Source organism: Psittacula echo (genome assembly GCF_963264785.1).
Source record: "Psittacula echo genome assembly, chromosome: Z".
Classification (NCBI taxonomy): Eukaryota; Metazoa; Chordata; class Aves; order Psittaciformes; family Psittacidae; genus Psittacula; species Psittacula echo.
In genome coordinates, this window is record NC_137742.1 from 29,539,789 (window position 1) to 29,557,596 (window position 17,808).

At 43.5% G+C, this 17,808-nt stretch overlaps 1 protein-coding gene across 1 annotated transcript in view; it reads left to right on the forward strand.

Moving 5' to 3' along the window:
* Positions 1-13,981: 13,981 nt before the first annotated feature.
* Positions 13,982-17,808, forward strand: part of KANK1 (KN motif and ankyrin repeat domains 1) — a gene marked incomplete at both ends in the record, with an annotated part of 55,083 nt that continues 51,256 nt past the window's right edge. Inside the window, one exon of the mRNA XM_080637646.1 lies at positions 13,982-14,018. Within this exon, the coding sequence (XP_080493772.1) occupies positions 13,982-14,018 (37 nt within the window). The remainder of the gene's footprint in view (positions 14,019-17,808) is intronic.

The window sequence follows — 17,808 nt, forward strand, 5'->3', positions numbered from 1 at the left end:
AATATTGTCTACTTCTTATATCAGAGCTTTAAAATAGTGATTTGCACACAGCGTTCAACATTTCAGTTTTTAAGGTTTCTCTTCCACAGGCTTTGTCTTCACATTGTTTGCTTGATATTTCTTCTCACATTTTTCTTGTGAGGCAGATATCCTTTCACTGTTGGAAAAGTTGTTACCCTGTTTGCAATCTAGTATCTTGTACTGGTAATTCTGTACTGGTAGAGGTAATCTCTAGCAGTTTTTGTACTCTGTACTTCTGTCATCTTTGAAAATCAGATCATGTTTTTCTCAACAGGGTGTTTCCCCAGCTTACACGATTGCAGGGAGCTTCCACCTTGGTGGCAGCCTTCTTTAGTGAAAGCAGAACTGCTTTTTTGAGTAGGCAAGTGTAGAATATTTCTAAATACCACGCAATCTACTTCCTTAGTCTTTTATTTACTGCATTGCTTAATGGCACAACATGACATAAACCCAATCTCATGAAAGTATGTATGTATAGATTTGTAATGGCAGTTAGACAATGGAAAATGAAATGTTTATTTAACGAAACTTTTGCCTAGTTTATACACTTTTTGCTTTTGAAACTTCACTGCTGACTAACATCATCATGCTGCCTTCTTTTTGTTCGTTTTCCTGGGGAGGTTTTCCTACTGGAAATACATTGTGAGAAACAAGGGGCAAAACATGGGTTAATAATTAGAAAGAAATGTGTCAACAGAATTCAGTTGTAACCTCTGTGCTTGCTTTTGCTATTGTATGGTGAGAAGCAAAAAAGAAAAAGTCATTCCAGTGCAGTGGAAAGGAGCAAACAGTAAAACAGTATTTCCTCATATGGTGATTACATAGCTTTAGAAAATTAAGAAATTAAAGAGAGGAGGAGGAAAAGGATTTGCAAAGGTCTTTAATCCTAGCATGCCATGCTGCCTTGTAACGGTTTTGGCTGTTTATTCTCTTGCTTCTCAACAGAAGTGTAGAAGTTCCCATTGCTTGCTTTTAGCACTGGACCTGGTGCTCTGGGGAATGGGAGTAGGTGAAAATTAGAGCTGGTCAGCCTTGAGTAAGGTGCATGCATCCTTGGTGACAGAAATACGAAAACAGGCAGTTCCTGAACAAGTAAGGCAGAGCAGAAAGAGCTTCAGCATATCTACGAACAAAGGCAGGGAGAGAACTTCTCCTGTAACACCCTTCTATAAAAATGTTTCTCAAATTTGTAATTAAAATTAGTAAAAGGTTATCTGTATTGCTGAAAAAGGTTATTTTTAGGCTTTGTAGGGAAATTACACAGGCTGCAGAAGGGACCTTTAAGTTCTGCTGTGACTCGGGAAAACAGAATGTAAATTTTAAAAACTTTTAATTTTAATCTGACTGGGACAGACCAAATTGAGCTGCTCTGTTCTTGATTATGCACGGAGTGAGAGGAGAGAGGGAAAGGTATAAATAAATTTTGTATTTCCCATTTTGCAGTTCTTCCAAGAAGACAGATGGGTCTGATTTTAGCTCTGTATTGGTTTGTTCACTGTGGCTGGCTGTTTATCACAAATCCATGGGCACTGTGGCTGGGAAGAGCTAAAAATACAGCTTAGCTTCCTGTGGAAGTGGGATGTGGATGGGAATAATCTCAATAAAGAAAGGGCCCTTCTGCTAGGGCCTGGCAGGCAGGCATTGGCAACTGTGCAGTAGTTTATTTTGCTCTCCGGATAATGTGAGGGAATATGACAGCCATTCTTCCGTTCCTAAGAACATCTGATTTAGTTTTGATTTTATACATGCCACATAGTTCCCTGTCTAGGAGTGGTCTTCTGTGAAGAAACACATGAATCACATTGAAGATGCATTGTTTCATTGGCTGTCCTGCTGTGTTCCTTTTTGGAAGGTTTAAGTTCTTCATTGCTTTTTTCCCAGATTTTCGCTAGTGGTGAAAGATGCATTCTCTCTATTTATGTCTGTGTGCTCATATGGTGACTGATAAAGATACATCCTATTTTGCTGTTTCTTTAGGCATGTGCTGCTATCTAATAATAAATCAACCAAAAATATCTTGAAGGTAACATTTATGGATCTCCCTAGAAAGGTACAGTTTTTGTACTTTATGCTGGAGTTGATCCACTGTCTCAGGGTTATAGGAAGGTAACTTTCAGATACATATGGACATTTTGGGGAATAAAAAACTTGATCCTAGCTTGACGTGTGCTATAAGATATAGATGGTCCCTTGTTCATGGAGCATGTCTGCTCGTGTCAGCACCGAGATGTAGTTTTGGCTGATAGACAATTTGAATGAAAGCCGAATTTATTGAGATGTGACTAACTGGTGCAAAATGAGTGTCAGTGCTGTGAGCCTTGATGCTGCACGTGGCAGTAGGACTACATGTGTTCCAACAGCTGGACACCCATTTGCTTGTGAGCACCTCTCGTTCCAGGCACCCTTGGCAGAGCAGTGTGTGTGCCTCATGCCAGCAACCAGATGCAGGGCTTTAGATAAGAGTTCGTAGGTGAGAGACATAATTCATAGAACAACAGAATGGTTTGGATTGGAAGGGACCTTAAAGCTCATCCAGTTCCAACCCCCTCCCATTGGCAAGAACACCTTCCACTAGAGCAGGTTGCTCCAAGCCCTGTCCAACCTGGCCTTGAACACTGCCAGGGATGGGGCAGCCACAGCTGCTCTGGGCAACCTGTGCCAGTGCCTCACCATTCTCTCAGTGAAGAATTTTTTCATAGTAGGATATAACCTAAATCTCCCCTCTTTCTGCTTACAGCCGTTTCCTCTTGTCCTGTCACTACATGCCCTTGAAAATGTCCCTCTCCAGCTTCCTTCTAGGCCCCCTTTACGTACTGGAAGGCTTCTATAAGGTCTTCCCTGAGCCTTCTCTTCTCCAGGGCTAAGCCCTCTTCTCTCAGCTGCCTGGCTCCCTCAGGTGAAAAGTCCTTGTGCAATTAGTCGATCAGCACACTTTTGTGTGCACTGGCACTCTCAGAACTTGCCACTGTACAGGTTTTTGGAAAAGAAGAGGGGCATGAGCATGGTTTGAGTAACTAATACAAGTGTTGGCTCACCCTCTCACTGAGAAGGAGGAGGACAGGTTGTGTGAACTCTATGTTTACTTAAATTACTTGGATTAAATTACAGAGTCCCTGAGCATTAGGAACAGGTTGTTTTAATGTTGGTTTGACTAGCCAGCAGAGATGAACACCTCCTGTACAGAACAAGTGCGTTGCCTTGACTTGTGGTCCCCTCCTTTGGGTGGGTGAGTTCCCTGCAGGTGGCCACATGCAGCAAGATGTTTCTGGCTGCACACAAGGCAGAGGCAGTATGACACTTGCAGAAAGCTGACAAGTCTTTCTCCATGAGCTGTTGAGCAGGAAGAGTTTGGGGACACCCAGCAAGCCTGGCTCCACTGTGCTCCACTGCAGGCGCTGCTAGACAGTCTCCAGTTGGTTCATGCCAGTTCCAGATCAAAATGTTCATTGGGTTTGGTGACTCCGCATGCAGTTTTTGCATGTGGTGGGGTGGCTGGTGGGTTCTTGCTGCCGTGAAATCCCGTGTCCCTGCCATGACAGTGTGCAGGCGTGCAGTCCACAGACTGTGGTTTGGAGACAGTGGCTTTGAAGGAGGGAGCAGAGAAACCTGCTCACCTCTGGAATGAAAGCAAAAAGGCTCAGAGAGATGGTCTGTGGTCAGGGGAAGAGGCGAGAAAAATCATGCACACATGCTGGCTGTTCCTGGGGGACGCATGTGATGGAATAGGAGGGGAGAGCAGCTTGGAGGATGTCTTGAGTGTGTTCACTGGCCAAGATGAAGCTCTTTGCTTATGGTCTCAGCACAATGGAAAAGTTGCAGGGGATGAGGTCCCATTTCTGAAGGGCCTTCAGCAATTGAGAGAAATGGGCCCATATGAATATTAAGGCTGTAGATCCAGTCTGGCACTTAGTAGTTATGGATATTGGCAGTGTGGGCTGTAGAGTCACATGGAAGGTAGGACTTTACAATCCTCTGTTGTAAGTTTGTGATAGAGGAAAAGTGTGATGTTGGCCCTTGCAATATTGTCTCCTTGCCCCTACAGTTTTCCATTTGCACTGTGGAAAAACCCTATAATTTTTGTGTTTCTGTGTGGGAAGGACTGGTTGATACTGGAGTCCACAGTACCTGTATTAGTAGTTAAAAAAGGAAAAGAGCTACCAGGATTTGGGTGTTGATTTGGGGCAGGATGCAGCATTTAGGGCTAGATGGGGACAAAGCTGATCTATTGCTGGAGCTGTCTCTTGTAAAAATACTCCTTTGGCTGGTGCATTCCACCACCATGGAATAGCTACATGGGCAAATGCTGCTAGACAAGTCTTTGAACTTCCCAACTATCCCACAGCATCACGGCTGCAATGCATGCCACCCTTTTGTCATAACAGATTTATGGTTCCTCTGACTATGTATAGTACCTCAGACCTAAAATCAGAAGACAAGACAGACTGAGATTTGGCTGTCTACCTCTAAATATGTTTCATGCTTGTGCCACTGTTTCTTAAAGTGTCATCAGTAACTAAATACTTGGGTGCTTTATAGAAGAGTTAGATTTCTCTGTTTACCAAAGTTTGTGCCTTAAAATCCTTGCAGCGTTTTTTAGATGCAAAGTCTAAATGATATCATAGTGCATTTCATAAACTGTTTTATAAAATTCTTTGGTTGTTTTTTTAATCTCAACCTTCCAAGTTTACCTACCTTTAAATTCACTTTAAATAAGTGAATTCATTTTAAAGTACTGGGAACTGCAGATGTGTTTTCACAACTGCTGTTCAACTTTTAATGTTTAAAAGAGAGCGAAAAGGATTCTGTGTTTCATCCTGTCCCATTGGGTGAACAGATGTGATGGATAGTTTAGGTATATGCTGTAGAGGAGAAAGTGGAACTGCTTCTTGTGCCAGGCACAGCAGCTTCGGGGTTGTCAGCACTGGGAGGCCACAGGTATACTGCAGCTGGCGTGTGTGCATCCCCAGTAAGCATTCAATCCTCTCCTAAATTGACAACTGTTTTGGAAGCCTCTCTATTTGTTATTGGTGCTGGATTTGGGTCTTTGTCATGGCAGGTGAAAACACTGCTCAGCACGCTTGTTTCATTTCCCTCTTGGGGAGTGATCAGACTGAACTCCTTCAAGCCAAGGAAGTCTCAGCCCTCCCGCTTCTCTACAAGAAAAATGTGGATAGCCAAGTTGCATCCTTTGGGCTCCCTGTCACAGCAAGCATTACAACACATAGCAATATCATACTGGCCTGAATTCATGTACTTTCATGTGACTCATTTATTCACTGGCACAAACCAAAGGGAGTGTCTTCTACATCACCCATTAGGAATTTCAGGTATATAAAATAAGTTTTTTTTCCTACCCTTGTGTTTCTTTTTCTAGTTGATGTTTTTTCTCTAATGTAAACAGAAATTAGTTTCTGAGTTACAACACTGTGCAGCCTCCTGACATTGCTGGGGTTGTGGTTTGGTTTTTTTCCTTCTGTAATGTAATGTGATGACAGTGATGTTGTCAGGAATGATTTGCAGAAGAGATGGGTGGTCTGACAATATTGCAGAGTGTGGGGGGCCTTGCAGCACTGTGTGATGGATGTCATCTGAACATATCTGTCTGTGTTCAGGTTCACAGCATATGAGCAAAGATCATGCCTCTGGCACATTAGACAGAGGCCACCAAGTCAACACACTGGACAAAGAAAGACTTTAGCCCAGTTCTATATAGATGGGGTGTCAAGAGTGTCAAGTGTCAAGAGGAGTGTCAAGTGTGCCACCTATGATGTGCAGAATCCATACAAAGACTTCCTTTTACCAGTGAACGCTGATCCTGATAGTAAGAAAATAAGCAAGAGCTGCCACTCCTGGCTGACAGTGAGTCTGCTGGATCTCAGAGAACAGGTATGGTTACATCAAGTCCATTAGGCTGACCTGATGTGCATCTGGATACTTGGGAAGGCTGTGTCCAGCCTCTGGCCTATACTAGGGAAACCTGTGTGTGTGCTGCACATAAGTTCTGTTTTAATTCTCCACTTGATTGACAAAAATTCTCAAAACTGAGGGTTTCCTTCCCTTGTATTAGCTGGTTGTTAGAGCCAAGCTCAGTTACATTGAGAAAAGCGTTGAATTTACTTTACCATTTTGGAAGATTGTTCTTGCAGACATTTTTTTAGTAAGATGCTGTTCATGACAATGGTTTTCTGCATGGTCAGGCTCACAGCACATGAAAGGATACAAATAGGGCAAGAAAAATGATCTGGGGATGAAATTGCTGAAGAGCTGGGGGAGAAGATTGAGTTCTATAAAGTCATGAGGGGTGTGGATAAGCTGAATGTGCACTGATGTTCACCAAGCCCTGCAATGCAAGAATTTAGTGGCACTTAGTAAAATTGTAGTACTTCACTTTAAAACCAGAAAAAAAGTATACAGCGGGTATTGATAGCCCTCGACTTCCAAAAGGCAGCAGATGCAGACAGCATCAGCAGGGTCAGAAAGGGGCCAGTCAAATTCAAAGGGGACTCACGTGAATATTAAAATGACACAGTAAGGATCATAGAACAGTTAGGGTTGGAAAGGACCTTAAGATCATCTAGTTCCAACCCCCTGCCATGGGCAGGGACACCTCACTCTAAACCATGTCACCCAAGGCTCTGTCCAGCGTGGCCTTGAACACCGCCAGGGATGGAGCATTTACAACCTCCCTGGGCAACCCATTCCAGTGCCTCACCACCCTCACAGTAAAGAACTGCAATCTAAACTTCCCCTGTTTAAGTTTGAACCCATTACCCCTTCTCCTGTCACTACAGTCCCTAATGAAGAGTCCATCCCCAGCATCCTTACAGGCCCCCTTCAGACACTGGAAGGCTGCTATGAGGTCTCCACGCAGCCTTCTCTTCTCCAGGCTGAACAGCCCCAACTTTCTCAGCCTATCTTCATACGGGAGGTGCTCCAGTCCCCTGATCATCCTCGTGGCCCTCCTCTGGACTTGTTCCAACAGTTCCATGTCCTTTTTATGTTGAGGACACCAGAACTGCACACAATACTCTAAGTGAGGTCTCAGGAGAGCAGAGTAGAGGGGCAGGATCACCTCCTTCGACCTGCTGGTCACGCTCCTCTTGATGCAGCCCAGGATACGGTTGGCTTTCTGGGCTGCAAACGCACACTGAAGCCGGCTCATGTTCATTCTCTCATTGACCAACACCCCCAAGTCCTTCTCTGCAGGGCTGCTCTGAATCTCTTCTCTGCCCAACCTGTAGCTGTGCCTGGGATTGCTCCGACCCAGGTGTAGGACCTTGCACTTGGCATGGTTATATACCATGTACCTTTAGGATATACGTTAAGATATTTCCAATCCAATTATTTTTGATGCTGTAAGCGCATGGGAGCATGGATTCATCATCAGGCACGTGTACTGTCCTTAAATAGTATCTCTTGTTGCCACTATTGAAAACAAGGTAGTCTAGATTGACCACTTACCTGGCTCCACTGGATGCTGGTTTGTATGCGCTGGGTAGTAATTTGAGCTCCTTCCCCTGTTGCTTGGTTCCAGCAACTCAATGCATGGCTTGTGTAGACCAGCTGATTTCTTTTCTGGATCCTCCAGACTCCCTTGGGATAACTCTGAATGAAGGGAAAGGGAAACTAAACAAAACAGCTGATGGTAGAGCATTGCGGCCATCAATAACAAACTCGACCAAGCACTAACAGGGGAAATCCAGAAAATTGCTGGGTTATTTAGAGTAGCTAGAAGAATTCAATGACTTTGAAAGATTTTTGTATATGTTCATTTCCTGAGACATAATCTGTACCAAAAGCTGCCCAGTAAACCCCAGCAGTAGATACATGGCTTGGGAGAGGGAAGTAGAAGCTTTTGTATAAGCTTAGCTCAAGAGATAAAGAGACCATTTTCAAGTATGCAGAAGAAAAGCTCTCAGACTCTGAAGATTACTGAAGATTGTGCATTTATTCTCTGTTTGCAGAAATAACAAGGCAGGCAGACAGCTAATGTAAGTCTGCTTAAGATGGGGGCAAGACAGCTTAAGGCATCCCCATGAAAGTAACTGATGGTTAACTCCATCAGAACTTGAGAATTACAGCCTGGCATTGCAGTAGTGGGTAGTTTGTGGTTCAAAAGCAACAAAGCTCAGTTGGATCTGATTGGTTTGGGGTTTGTGGCAGAAGCAAAGCATGAGCCCTGGCTGCGAGCACTCTGACTTTTCTTTCTTCAGCTTCCTGACTCAGGTCCCAGAATTTCTGAGCCATCACTCTCTTAACAGAGCTTAGCTCAGCGTTTGCCTGGAGCTCTGCTATAAAGAGAGACTTCTTACAGGCCAGTGCTGTAAGTGGAGGGAGTGAGGAAGGCAGGCACGTAAAATCATGCTGACCACAGCCATATCTTGCTAATTAACTTGCCTGTTGAAAGGATTTACGAGGCTTCTTTTGCTCCCATCATACTGCAGATCCTGCAGAAAGGAACATACCATAGCAAGAGGTGGCTTTTTTCGGTTGCCTGCTTATATTCCAAACAAATTGCCTGTCATATTCCATACAGTGAGAATAGCCTCTGGATCATCTCTGCTGACGGTAGAGGCTGAATCACAACAGGCTGCTGCCTGAGGGTGGCTGCTGGAAATACTGATTCCAGGGAGTTTTTAGTTTTGCATTTGAGGGTGGCCTAGGCAAACAGCCTGTGCTAGCGACTGATCTTGTTCTGTTACTGAGACTTAAGCAGCAACAGAACTTGCGTATTTCTGCTTGTGATGTGGATGCAACGTTGAAAAGACACTCACTCTAGAAAGTATATAAATGGATGAATTGTTACATGGTGAAATAATTAAGTGAAATTCAAAATCGTTCACGGTTTACCCTTACACCAAAGTTCACTGCTCTGGATCTGACCTGGAAAAAAATATCCTTATATGCCAGCGTTCTTGCTTGGGTCTTAGCTTTAATTATTAAAAAAAAAAAAAAAAAAAAAAAATCCCTCTTACCAACTTTGCCTCTCAGTTTATTGGCCACCTGTTTTGATAAACATACGGATAAGAAGAACACAACCACAGTAGGGGGTGAGATTGGAAAGCAAATATCAGTGAGATACACAACATTCTCCCAGGGTAGATACCAACCACAGAGCAACTCCCCACATACTTTCTCTTTTACTGTTGCTGGCTTCAGCCCTTGCTTCATTTAAATTGCACCTGGCATATTTGGTTGAGGGTACGAATTAGATTGCAGACATTCCTGTTTCCTGTAGAGCTGCACAAGTCTGGAAAGTGCTTGCCCCTCTGGCTGAGCAGGAGGAGGGATTTCCAGTGCCGGTTTCTTCTTGCAGCTAGAGAAATTACTGTGTGTTTAGATGGGCTTTGCATGTATCTTGTCTCTTGTGTGCAAATGTTATCATATCTTGCAGAATGAAACTGAGCGAGTTCTACCCACATGTGAGAGGGAAGTGTCAGGCAGAAGTCTTGTTGCACTAATGTCTAACAGGAATGGAGCAGTACCAGTTCTTCCTCGAGTTCTTCATCTTGCAGGTCAACTTGCTCTGTCAAACCGCTCTGCCCCAGGTCTACTTAATCACTGCTTTGCACTTGTTGGACAGAATTGCAGGGCTGGTTTTCCTCCTGGGACCATCCTTTGCATCTATCTGAACAGTGGGGAGCTACTGTCTTTGAATCCTGCACATCCCTGCCCACAATGCTCCCACTTTTAGTCCAGAACTTAAGCAACAGCATCTTAGTGTCTCAGACATGTGGCTCAAGATATCTGCAGATCTGCAGCTTGTGTTGAATGGTTGACGTGACCATTGACTCTTAACAGTCTGTGTGCCATGAGAAAAAAAGAAAGTAATATGCATACCTACTTAGCCTAAAGCCCTGTTGCCTGGGAAGCCAAGGCCTGTCTTCTCGACTGAAGTGTGTATGCATCACTGTTTCCCACATGTGACTGTGGCCCTTGAACAAGAGGACTTTTGTGACTGCTTTTCTGGGTTAAGAGCTAAGTTATCTTTCTCTTCTAATTACTGTGTTGCCAACATGCCATTCCACGGCCGCTCTTAGATTAAACCTCAACTGTTTACTGTCTTAAGTCTTTCTTGCAAACATCAGACTAAAATGGGAGCCTGGGCTCTCAGCAAGGTCTGTGCCTCTTGAGTCTGCAGCTCTGCTGTGTGGATGCCAGAGCTGGTATGTATGTATTCAGATATTTCTGGTGCTGAAACAGTAGCATAGGTGCAGGTGACTTGGCAAGATGCAACACAAAGAAGGAGCAAGGTTCTTGTCCCTTGTGATTAGGACAGGGTTAGGACATGCTTTATGTTCTGCTTAAAGAATCACCATTCTGGAAAAACCTGTAAAAGCTGCAATGTCGTGATAGTTTGTGGAAACTGCAGATCATGTGTGTTTAAGGTTTCTGCTATTGAACCTTAGGGCAGAAGAGAGTTTGAATATCTAATTCAAAACACTTTAAACAACTGCTTCATTGAGCAATAACACTTAATATAGCTAGTCCGTGCTTGTTTTGCATTTGCCCTAGGGCCTGTAAATCACAGTATTCACAGGCAGGCATGGCGTGAGCATGTAAAAACACATGGGCAGAAAGTTGAAGAGTTGGGAATGGAACATATAATCTACTCTGCTGATTTTCTTTTGTGAGATGTCTGTGCTAGAGAACATCCTTTGCTGTAGAGCTGGCTAAGTTTTCCTCCTGTGTATTCCAGCTGGCCTTCAGTGTTGTCCTGCGCCTGGCCCACACAAGAGACTTCTGTCAAAGTGCAGCTACTGGGATGTATGTGGCTGGGGAATCGCATGCACTGCCTTTCTAAAAATGGTCCATGTACATGTGGGTGCACCTTCAGAAATTCATTTCCCAACGTACTATGGCTCAAAGCAGCATGAATTCCCTTCCTCCATGAGTCTGATGAACTAGATCAGATTTTTTATGTACTTTAACAGCTGTTTAACAAGCAGGTTGTCAGCTGCAGTTACATTTCATCAAAAAAACCCCGACCACCCAAAAAACCCAATTCTTCCACGTATTTTAGCTAGAAAATTATTAGACCTTATTTTTTTTATCCTTTTTCTTTTTCTTTATTTCTATGTGTAGAACTAAATTTGCTTCCTGAAATATTTTATTAATTTAAGCTCAGAGGCATCGCTATTTTAACTAAAGTTGAGTTTGTTTCTTAATGGAGGTACTTAAGCCTGCACAGCTTTGAAACCAATACCCAGACGGGAGTTTGTAGCAGGCCAACTGCATCTCTTTAAGCCACAACAAAACATAGAAATGAGACCCTGTCTTGGCTTTCAGCAGTGTCTTTATTAATTTTATGTCAGTTCTTACCTCAACTGCATTTGCTTCTCGTTATTGGGAAGCTCTCCTCATCTGTGCCCATGATGGTGACTAGTGCTTTTGAAATTGATAGGATGAATCTTAACAGATATTAAATCCATGATGAGTTTCCAGGCATGCCGCAACATGTTAAGTTGGGGTTCACTGGCTGACCCACTCTCATATGGGACTGCATTGCACCTAGAAGAGGTGTGTGCCCCAAAGTGCCCCCTCCCATCTGTCTGCCTGTAGCCATCCCTTGGTGCCTGTTCTCACATCTGCCGTTGTGCAGCACTGGCTGCAGTGCAGCTGGTGGTATGAGCAGAGCAAGCTCAGGCAGCAGGCTGACATCCAGCCCTGCAGAAGCACCAAGGCAAGACCTTGAAGGACTTGGGCCCTCAGTGTGAAGGCAAGTCTTGTGTCAGATTTCCTAAGCAGCCCGCCCTGGGCTTGCCTTGCTTCTAGTGGGATAGGAAGCTGAAGATGGGCAGAAGATGAGTAGTCTGATAAAGCAAGGGCTGCGGTAAGACAGTGTGCTTGCTGGTTAGGTTTATTGTGGTGCAAGACTTACGCTGCAGCAGCGTAAAACAAACATATATAGTGAAAGCAGGACAGCACACCTGTTGCAGGACTAGTGAGAAGCAGAGAGCAGTACTGAAGCAAATTGATTCATCCTGCTTACCCTGTGGGGCACTGCTGGTAGAGCCTGACATCCAGCTAAGTGCAGCCTGCCTTGAGACAGTGGCTGTCCTGAGAAACTTAACAAGGAGACACATAATTTGTCAGAAAGCATTTGTTATGACTCAGTAGAAATTGCCTTTCTTAAAGCATAACTTTATACATCCTGATAGCAATGGCAGCGATGGGAGTGATGCTTTAAAATTTCTCTCTTCGAAACAAAGTGGTTAATACTTTACTAAAAGCTCACAGATTTCAAACTTCAGTCCTGACTGCAAACTCAGCCAGCAACATGCTCTTCTATTTTGTGCTTTGCCAAGCTTCATTGTTTCAGAAATCTGATCATTATTGTTATGCCTGGAATCTTGTGATGGGCCTCCCTCCGTCATGGTCTGTGTTGGATGCCTGCTTTATTTTGTTGTTTGTAGCCTTCTGCTTGTACGTCTTTATGACAGCTTCATGTCCTACCCACCATTCGACAAGAGATCATAAATTTAAGGGTGTATGGCAGAGCCTGGGGAGGAGGAGTTGCAATGGAGGTCTTTTTGCATTCTTGGAAAACTGATGCCAGGATTGTGCTAAAAATGAAGCAATTCGTGCGTGTGTTCATTGAAGAGGAAATCAAAGACTCTGTGATGGAGCTCTGTCGGCTTTAAGAGACAGCCAGCTTCTCCGTCAGTTTGTGTACCTTTGACTCAGATTCATATGGTGGTTGCACCAGTTCATTTCTGGATTTTCTTTTTCTTTGCTAATCTGCTTAGCTTTTAAATGCCTCCACGCACTTACTGTCAGAGCCAAATCAAATGTAACTGGAAAAATGTGACTGCTTTGTTGAGGAGCTGTCAGCCTGAGTCGACTAGGGTCGGTGTGGCAGGGTGTTCTTCACGCACCTAAGCTCCACCTATCTGAGTCAACAAAATGAAATGCTGTTTGGATTGTAGAAAACTTGAAGCAGAGCCAAGAGGAGGCATCTCTGCAGCCCCAGATGAGTCAAATCTGTTGCTCTGAGAATGAGGGTTGCGATCAGGGTGCGCCCATGGTTGGCAGAACAGGAGCCTGGTGGCAGGGCCAGCAAGGCTGGCTTTGCAGAGCCAGGCAGCAGCCAACTGGCCACAAAACTGCTGCTGGTTTTGCTTCTGCCTCTCACTTGGCTTCTGCTGGGCAGCCACTTGCCCAGGGCAACAGCACCCTTTTTCTGTTCCTGCAGCCTGAGCTTCAGGCAAGTGCTGCTTCTCCACTGAATCTGCCACATGTGGGTTGAAAGAAAACCTTATACCCTGAAAGCCTGTTGCTGCAGGGACCTGCAGGGGACAGGTCTTCCGAACAGTGGGGATGCACATGCTTGTTTTGGCTGTGTCTGCGGTGGGGTCCTTCTGCCCTCACCTTCTTGGGGGACATCTGAGCTTAGAAATTGCAACAGGTCCCTTGCTCGCTGGTACAGCTCTTCTATAGGTGCTCTTCACCTAAAATCCTCTAACCCTGCCTGTGTAAACTGTTCAGTAGTCTAAAATTTTACATATGTGCCAGCAAACGTGAGGAACCTGCCCTGGTGCAAGGGAGGCTGGGGACAAACTGCAGAAAAGCTGCAGACAGGCCAAAGAAAACCAAATCCAAGGCCAACTGCAAATTCATCTGGCTACGTCCTCACTGAGGACAGATCTGGAGTAACGGTCCTCCTTGGACTTTGTCAGAGCGCCACAATTCACCTTCAGACACCAGGACAGCCTTGGGTTTTGTGATAGCTGCAGCACTGATTAAGAGGAATATAAGTTACTGCTATGTGAGGCTTGCACTGAAGATGAGACTTGAAACACTCAGAAATGCCTACTGCTTAATGTACCTAACTTCTTAAAACTAAATGGTTTTAACTGACTTTTTCTTGTCTGTTCCAGATTGCATGTCAGGTTGGACTTGATGCATGGCATTTGCATGATACCTAACAGCCTAGCTCTGGATGTGTCACTGAGCAAACATGGCCTACCCAGCAAATACTAACGGCAGTGCCACAGGTAACTGATCGGGAACACTTTTCCCACTTTTGGATTATAATTTTTTTAAAAAGCTTTGTTCTTAAACTGTGAAAGCAGCAGCAAAGGAAAAGTACCACCAGTGAAGACTAAATACTGAAAACTGATTTACTGGTAGAGCAAAGCCTGTCTGCTCCCCCTTCCCCACCCCTGATAATCTTTTAAATACTTGAAGTGTGGAAAGTTGTTTGCAAAGATGTAAGGGTTGGCACTCAGTTGTTCAGCATGAGCATGAACTTAGGTGTTCAAGGACCCATGCTGCCTTACACCAGACTCTGAGAGGCCTAGGGCTTTGCTGCAGAAGTCATGTGGTTGTTATCCTGTGTCTGTAATTAACTGGTAAATTAACCAGCTCTTGCACATCGAATCTGCAGCCCCTCTTGGTCATCTTTACTGGCCCGGCTGTTGTTGCTCTTTAACAAAACGTAGCAGCATTTCTCAAGAAACATCAAGAGAAGGTGTTCAGTTCACTTAATGTTACCATTTTTTTAAGAAGCTCCCGATGAGATGTCTATTTTGTTTGGGTGATACTCTCTGAACTAGATTGCTAGGCATGTTCAAAGGTTGCTGAATAGAGCTGATGGGTCAGGAGGGGGCAGAGATTGCAGAATGATTGATAACAGCACAGCAGCAGCGCTCCTCCTTTGGTTGTGTCAATATTTTCCTGTTCTCATCGCTGCACAAACATAACTTTAGCCCACTAAAGCTGAGGCTGCTACAATGAGATTATACAGAAAACTTCAAGTGTGCAGCAGGATCTTGTGGGTGTTCTTTTGAGACGTCCTAATGTAGGTATGATGGGAAATGGATTTATCAGTTAAGGCTGGGGTGGCTGGGAGCACTTTGAATATCCTGGGAAGCAATGTTAAATATCTTTTTTGTTGCCTACGTAAACAGAAATTTCAGCTCTCCGGTCCACGCCCCCCCCCCAGCAATGTTCATGCACTCACGTTGAAATGCTGCTTGCTATATCAATGACGTACATATACTGAGAGTTGGCTTGTCTGGTGGATTTTAGCACCAACTTCCTTTGCAAGTATATTCTGGTATAGAAACAAATCCTTAATTATTCCCTGTGCTCACTGTAGAATTGTTCCAATTAGTGCAAAGCATTTTGTGTGCCAGGAATTAGAAATACGGAGTGTCGTTATCTGCCATTTATGCAAAACAGTGTTTTCTAAAGCTAGTGGAAGTTACATGAAGACATTGGAGTTACTATTATGTGTTGATGATTTAAAGTTAAATTTTCCAATGTTGCTAAATCCTGAGACCTCTGAAAAATGGTGTTTTCTCTTCTTCCTCCTCCACCCATTTTTATACAATTAGAAATGCATTCTCTAAGAAAGAGACCATACCCTTTTGTAACTTTTTGTAATCCTTTTGAGAAGGCAGACTTCAAAACCTCTGCTGTGTGACTTAACTGTTGCTGTTTATTGCCTAACACCTCCCCACGTACCTTGACGTTTTTTAGTAATATGGTCTTCAGTCATGCAGAACAATTCCCTCTTCTTACAAGGAAAGAAAAAATATGTGTGGACTGTTACTGATTGGTTTACTAATTTCTCCCCCCTCCCTCCCTCTCCCAGTAGGACTGTCTACTGAAAAAGGTGGTAGGCTGACGTGCAAGTCTAAAAGAAGCTAAATGCTTGTACTGGGGATGTGTTAATGCAAGATGCAGTTTTAGCTTCAGGATTGTTATGCAAACAAGGCTTCTTGCAGGGTAGAAGCTGTTTGTTACCTTATTCGTAGAAAGACACTATAATGAATTGCAAGTATTTAATTCAAAACTAAATTGGACAACATTTTGCTGAGACTGTCAGGACTTGTTGGCTTTGCAAATCCTTGAGGCTGGCGTTCTAACATGCAGCTATGTGTGCCTGTGTCTCCAAATCCTCAGCAGTTCATAATGGACAGAGTATTGGGCTGCAGAGATCTGTGATTTGTTATCCTGCGCTTGGATGAGCAGGAACTGATTTGGGCGTTGGTGGAATTGAAGCAAGTTTCTTAATTGCATGGAGCTCTAACAGTGGAAAGACAAACTTCAGGGGTGGTGTTTTCTGCACCCTCTGAATCAATCAGCAACAGGAAAAAGAACTAGAAAGACTTGTTATGGACTAGTAAGCTGCATTTATGTTACTTGAATATTTTGGCAAGAGTGACCACATCAGCTGCACTCAAGTATGAGGTGACTAAGGAGCAGTGGTTTGCTTTGGTTAACTCAAGAATGTAAGTACTTGCACTATTAAATGATTATGCCTATGCGCCATTTCGGTAGTTTTTCTCAGTATACAAGCCTATATGGACTCCTGCTGCTGTGATAAAATCTGTAGAGGAATGCTTGAATTCAGAACTTGTTTCCAGGAAAGGATCAAGCGATTTTGCATTTTTATAGAGGGTTTTTTTAGAAGTATATTTGCTGTAAATATTTTCAGTGAGTGTGTATGCAAGATAACCTACAAAGCAAGTGATGACTTTTATCATGAAAGTACCTATCATAAATTTCTGTGCCTCTTGCATTATCTTGTTAAAGTCATGAACTTCACATGTGGTGAATAAATAGCAAAGACTGTGATTTAGATTTCAGTACTGTTTGTCAATAGTTTCATTTGTTACTGACTTAAAGTTTTATCACTCTGTTCCCAGTTTCATCACACAGAGGTCTGTGAGCTGCAAGCTTATTTGTTCAGTTTTAGACATTTTGGAAATTGGTTTAGAGACTTGGTACTGATTTTGGACTGGGCTCAGAAAGTAGCTGAAGTCTCTCTAATGCTTGTGATAGACTATAATTGGTCTCGCAGAAAAAATTTGCTTTATTTTATCAGTTGGGTACTGAATAGTCAGAACTGTTTGCTGTGGCATGTGAGCTTACTGCTCAGTCTGGTAAACTCAGCAGGGTTAAGGAGTGCAGTGGAAGTGCAGAGCATGTGGAGCACTCGTCCAAGAAGCTGCAGCAGGAGCTGGAAAATGCCCTTTGTCTGTGGGGAGCTATTAGGAGACTGGAGTTGGTTTGGTGCATGATACAAATTAATTTCTCTTTGCATGGTACAATTAAAAAAAGAGAGGTGACTGTTTCTTGAAATAGTATTAGCGTCTCCATTAACTGCTGGGTGAAACTTCCAGTAATTGTTAGTTTCTGCGCTTGCTACGACTGAGGCATAAATAATCTATTTGATGAGGCTCTGCAAACATTGCTTTAGTGATATGTGCAGAAACGTCCTCCTGTCAGCTACAAAAACCACAGTGCACTCCAGCCTAAAACTTAGCAGGCAGTTTGGAAATGCTTCTGGCTGGGTTTTCATTCCTTTCACTAACACCTGATCTGCTGAAACTTTCTTTTCAAAACACATGTTCTGAAAAGGCACTGAACGGTGTGAAATTCCAGTGCGCTTTATTCTGATGTAGTAAACAAGGAAGCAGCAAAACAAACATAGGAGTCTGATTAAAAAAGATAAAGGGTGAAAAACTGCATTTGTTTCTAACCATAATGAAAACATGTGTTTTATTTGACTTTCCTATGCACCTCATGCTCTGTATCCAGAGATCGCAGTTGTCAGTCATCTCTTTTAACAGGGACATAAAGTTTTTTAACAGAAGTAAAGCTTTTCCAGTTTTCCTGAGTAGGATGGGCTGCAGGGGTCAGTATAGCAAGGCTGTTGCACAATTCTTTTCCTTTGCTGTAGCACAGATGCGTAGTTTTCTATACATGGTGTTTGAGATTTCCCTGATCCTTTCTGTTTTCTTCCTTATGATCGTTGATGTTTTCTTCCTTCTG